The sequence below is a fragment of the Carlito syrichta genome, unplaced genomic scaffold (assembly GCF_000164805.1).
Source record: "Carlito syrichta isolate Samal-C Ts95f unplaced genomic scaffold, Tarsius_syrichta-2.0.1 Scaffold315797, whole genome shotgun sequence".
In the NCBI taxonomy this organism is placed as follows: domain Eukaryota; kingdom Metazoa; phylum Chordata; class Mammalia; order Primates; family Tarsiidae; genus Carlito; species Carlito syrichta.
In genome coordinates, this window is record NW_007259893.1 from 72,844 (window position 1) to 78,084 (window position 5,241).

Sequence of the window (5,241 nt, forward strand, 5' to 3'; positions counted from 1 at the left end):
CTGGAACTACAGGCACACGCTACCACGCCCGGCTAATTTTTTTGATTTATTTTAGAGATGAGGTCTCGCCAAGTTGCCCAGGCGGGTCTCGAATCCACGGGCTCAGGCAGTCCACTCACCTCAGCCTCTCAAGGTGCGGATTACAGGCTGAGCCACCGAGCCCGGCTAGAACAATCTTTTAAGGTTAATTGTTGTGATTTAAATTAGAGGCAGTATTCCTTTAACTATTAAGTATTTTTTTTGAGACAAAATTTTAATGCTTTCCTCGGTATACTCTTTAACAATATCAATCTGTATAAAGTGAAATGAACACCATTCATCATAGTTCTTCTTTCTTGTAAGTCCTGTCACCATCCACTGTTTGCATTGTTGCTCCCACTGTGTGCTCTGCAGGTTACTGGAGTTGGCTATAATCAGTTTGGGGAGGTGATTGTTGATGGTGACGTTGTCCATGGATTCTATAACCCAGCTGTCAGCCGAATTGTTGAGGTAGGTTCCTTGTTTTCTAAGTGGGTTACTTTCCTCATAGTGACGTAAGAACAGTGATTGCTTCAGAGTCTTGTGTGTGTTACTCCTAGGCGGGCTGCGTGTGCAACGATGCTGTCATTAGAAACAACACTCTGATGGGGAAACCAACCGAAGGGGCCTTAATTGCACTTGCCATGAAGGTATGTACCTGACCCCTTCTTTGACACTTGAGACACACCTGCGCAACAAATATGAGGCCATCAGTTCCAGTATTACTGGTTTTTAGGTACCGAGTGAAGGAAACACACACTATTTTGTTTTTACTGCCTTTCGGGAACTGGTTTTATTTTTGGAAATATAGAACCTAGAGCTTTTTAGGTGTAACCTTATTCCTGACATGCAAGTTAAAAACTAACAAGCACTCAAGGATTTCTTCTCATGGAGAAATGTTCCTGTCTTCCATAATATTGAAACCTGTGTGTGAAAAGCTTTGCACATACATGTGTGAGATTGCTAGTAAGTACTACCAACCTTTGGATGTGTATACCTTCTTCAGTATTTCCATGTGACGACATCAGTGCCATCAGGAGAAACCAGCTCTTCTGTCCAGTCTTTCCTTTTTCTCCTCTGTCAGTTTCTCAGAGTAGAAGTGGAGTGGAAATGGCGTTGGGAGGAGGGGCTGCTGTTCTCAGTGATTCGTTCTTTGGTCTCAGTTGGTCTCCTTGTCTGCTAAGGCCTACATTTGATTCTGTGAGAAACCTGGACGTCCAGTCTGTTGCTCTCCTAACAAAAGTAATGCTCCTACTTTTAAGAGTACCTGAGAAGATTTTGAGACTTGTGTGAAGCTGGATGCTTGTAAATGAGGTTACTAGAAAGAGGATCCAGTGTGGGATTGCAGGCTATTATGATGTATTTAATTTAATAGTAAAATGGATAGTTTTAGAATGTGTGTTTCTTTGACAGAAAGTGACATGTTCTTATCATTTGATCTCCCGGTAACTAAAGTAGCTAGCATAGTGTAGCTTGCTAAGAGATACTGAAGCAGTGAACCAATCACCAAGTGCTTCCTGTGATGTACTTCACAAGATACTGAATTCTCTGAGAGATAAAGAGGGTGAAACCGTCTCCTTATGGCAGAGACCTCACCTTTTCAGTAGGACATCAGCATTGATGTTCTTGGAGCAAGTAAAATGTAGACCCAGGCGGCAGACAGTGAAGGTGCAGCACTGGGCTGCATGTAACAGTGGTGCAGATGCGGCCTGAGAACTGGGGGTTTAGATGAGGGCAGCTAAGGAGGGAGCTAGAGGAGAAGCAGAGAGGAGTGAGCCAGGTGGGATGGTGGCCCGTGAGTCGACCGAGCTGGATGAAATGAAAGGGCTTGAGTGACTGAGGGAGTTGTGAATGCCCAGGTGTGGTGGGTGTGGGGAGGCCCAGTGAACGCCAAGAGCAGAGTCTGAACTTGTGTCTTTTTCTGATTTTTTTCTTTGTTGGTAGAGGTGGGGGTCTCACTATGTTTCCTAGGCTGTGGTCTCAAGCTTCTGGGCTCAAGCGATCCTCCCATCTTGGCCTCCCAAAGTGCAGGGACTATAGGCATGAACCACTGTGCCTAGCCTGAACGTTTCAGTATAAAACAAAAAGCCATGTCCTGTAGATTTTTGAGTCACTTAAAATATTTTTTGATATTTGGTGGCAGATGCAGAGGCTTTTGAGAGGGAGCATAGCTGCGTGACATTGGTAGTGGTCAGGTGATAGAGTGGTAGAGGGTGAGGACCTCGGATGGTAGCAACAGACAAGGCACACTTGGGTCCTAAGAAGTGAGGTTTGGACCGGAGGCTTCTGATGGCATGAAAATACATGCTGGGGTATTGGGTAGGAACTTTGGGTTTGTTTGTGTCCTGCTTGCTTCCAGAATTGAGCTGGTAGGTTAATATCGTCAGCGTTGAAGGTTTGGTTTACGTACAGTCCTGGTGACTGTGCCTAGACCAGCGGCCCCCGACTTCTTTGGCATCAGGGACCAGTTTCATGGAAGGTAGTTTTTCCACCAACTGGTGGCGGGGGAGGCGCAGCTGAGCCTCGCTGTTTGTGTTCACCGGTAGTTGCAGCCAGTCCTCAGCGCTAGCATCACTGCCTCAGCTACCCCTCTGGACCATCAGGCATTCAGTTCTCACAGGAGCGCACATCCTATTCATTCCTTGCCTACGCACTTCGCAGTAGGGTTCGCTCCTGAGAGAATCCAGTGGTGCTGCTGATGCGACTGGAGGCGGAGCTCAGGCAGCCAGGCGAGGGGTGGGGAGCGGCTGTAACGCAGATGAAACATCACTCGCTTGGTTGCCTGCTGTTGCTCTCCTGCCATGCAGCCCTGTTCCCAACAGCTGGGAGTTGGGGACCACTGCCCTAGACTCGGTCTGCACACCAGGGCCTCATGGTGGAGGTTTGTGCTGAAGACCTGAGAAGGGCAATATAGTTGATGGAGCATTGCTGCTCTGTCCCTATCCTTGAAAATAGGATATTTTCAAGTATCTCTAGACAGCCTTGGTACAGTTGTGACTTTTGTCTTTGTGAAAGCAAAAAGTAGTCACATGTTGGTGAAAAGTAACTTTCTTCTTGTGCCACCTAGATGGGTCTTGATGGACTCCAGCAGGACTACATCAGGAAAGCTGAGTACCCGTTCAGCTCTGAGCAGAAGTGGATGGCGGTGAAGTGCGTGCACCGGACACAGCAGGTATCCACAAAGAGGGCTTGTGTCCTGTGCAGCTGGGCGCCTGTGTGTTCACTGAGCATCCACCTTCAGGATTGAGCAGTCGTGCATAATACGGCCCTGTTGCTTTAAAGTGTGTGTATCAGCAGGACACTCATCTCTCATTGCTCTCCTGTTTTCATTGATACTCTCCCTTACAGAATCCATACACAGACATATTCCTGGAGTTAGTGCTGTGCAAGGAAACAGCCTAAAGAGATGGAGCCTGGTCTTGATCTCTTAGTGCTTGGGACATCAAATTTTCTCATTATATTTTTCCTCTTTTTTTGAGTTGGAGTCTCACTCTGTCACCTAGACTGGAGTGCAGTGGCCGCTCTCGGCCACTGCAGCCTCACCCTGCTGGGCTCTGGCGGTCCTTCTGCCTCAGCCTTCCAGGTAGCTGGATCTACAGACGCATGCAATACCACACCCAGCTAAGTTTTTGATTTATTGTAGAGATGATGTCTTGCCAAATTGGCCAGGCAGGTCTCGAACCCATGGACTCAGGCAATCCACTCACCTCAGCCTCCCAAAGCACTGGGATTACAGGCTGAGCCACCAAGCCCGGGCGTTTTTTTAACTTTAAAAAATTTTTTTATTTTAAAGATATGGGGTACAATTCAGGATTAGGTGTACAAGTGGACATTGTACAGGTAGTTTGGGCCTCCCTTGGGTCCCCACTTTGCCTGGTTTACGATCAGGTACCTTTTTGGATGCTGTGGCCCCACCTCCACCCTGCCAGTGTCCTACTACTGCCAATCCCTTTCTTACAGGATTATGGTAAATGTTCAGGGTCTGCTTATGAGCGAGAACATATGGTACCCTGTTCTTTGTTTCTGTGAGAGATCACTGAGTATTATAGACTCTGAATCTGTTCGAGTTGCTGCAAAGTCCATATGTTTGTCCTCCTTTATGGCTGCATGATATTCCCTTGTGTATATAGAAGTTCATTAGAGATCTCTGCTGACTGTTTTTCACTCTGTGTTCTTTGACTAAAGGAACGAGTGTCTTCAGAACAAACAAACTCACATTACTTCATGAAAAAGTGGTTCCCAAATTTGTGTGATTCATGTTGATTGATCCAGTTTATAAACACAAAATGACATGCACTGATATTTCGAGCCTACTACCTTGTTCCTGTGTGCTTTAGACATTTTTACAGTTAGCATAATAAAGAGTTCTGATTTATCTACGGTGTTTAATTATATCACTCATATAAGGGGGACCCTCCCCCCCAAAAAAACAATTATTTTTTGGAAGGCAGGCCCCTTGTAGTACACTCAGAATTTGTTCCTCTGAATCAGTCAACCAAAGGTTTTATCTGGAAGTTGTGAGAAGGTTGCATTGTGATTTGCAGAAGAAACATTCTGAGCAGTGGCAAACAGGTGACTGGTTCTTCCACCATGACAACGCATCTGCCCGTACTGCGCTGAGTGTTCGGCAGTTTTGGACTAAAAACAGCATGGCCCCCATGCCCCGTTCTCCTTATTCACCTGGTCTCACCCAAGCGACTTTTTTTGGTTTCTTGGGATGAAGCGCATCTTCAAAGGGAAACGTTTTGCTGATGTGGAAGAGGTGAAACACAATACAGAAGCACTCAAAGGCATCAAAATTGATGAGTTCAAAACTGTTTTGAGCAGTGGAAAAAGCATCTCAATAGGTGTATTGCATCAAACAGAGAGTACTTTGAAGGTGACCGAAGTTTAAATATGTAAGAATAAATACACAGTTTTTGTATGAATAAATTCTGGGTGATTAGGGGAGCACCCTGTCATAGTTGTTACTGGTTTGATGCTTAAACTGACTTTGTCCTTTAAAACTATATTTTTACACTTCTTTTAATAGGAATGAATAATTGTTTATGCACTTTCCTCTGTGGGCAACCACTATGAAACTGATTACATCTCTGTAGACTGGTATGAGTGAAAAAATTCTCCTACCAATAATAAATAGCAAATGAGCCGGGCTCGGTGGCCCAGCCTGTAATCCTGCGCCTTGGGAGGCTGAGGTGAGTGGATTGCCTGCGCCCGCGGGTT

General features: G+C 45.8%; 1 protein-coding gene across 3 annotated transcripts in view; it reads left to right on the forward strand.

The window, feature by feature from the left end:
* ATP2C1 (ATPase secretory pathway Ca2+ transporting 1) overlaps positions 1-5,241 on the forward strand; it is a 70,644-nt gene that overhangs the window by 39,817 nt on the left and 25,586 nt on the right. For all 3 annotated transcript variants that reach the window (XR_002481279.1, XM_008073240.2, XM_021706560.1), the window contains 3 exons: positions 394-489; positions 579-668; positions 3,086-3,190. Coding sequence is in view for 2 of the 3 variants with exons in the window: in XM_008073240.2 (XP_008071431.1) it covers positions 394-489; positions 579-668; positions 3,086-3,190 (291 nt within the window). In the remaining variant the exon portion in view is untranslated. The remainder of the gene's footprint in view (positions 1-393; positions 490-578; positions 669-3,085; positions 3,191-5,241) is intronic.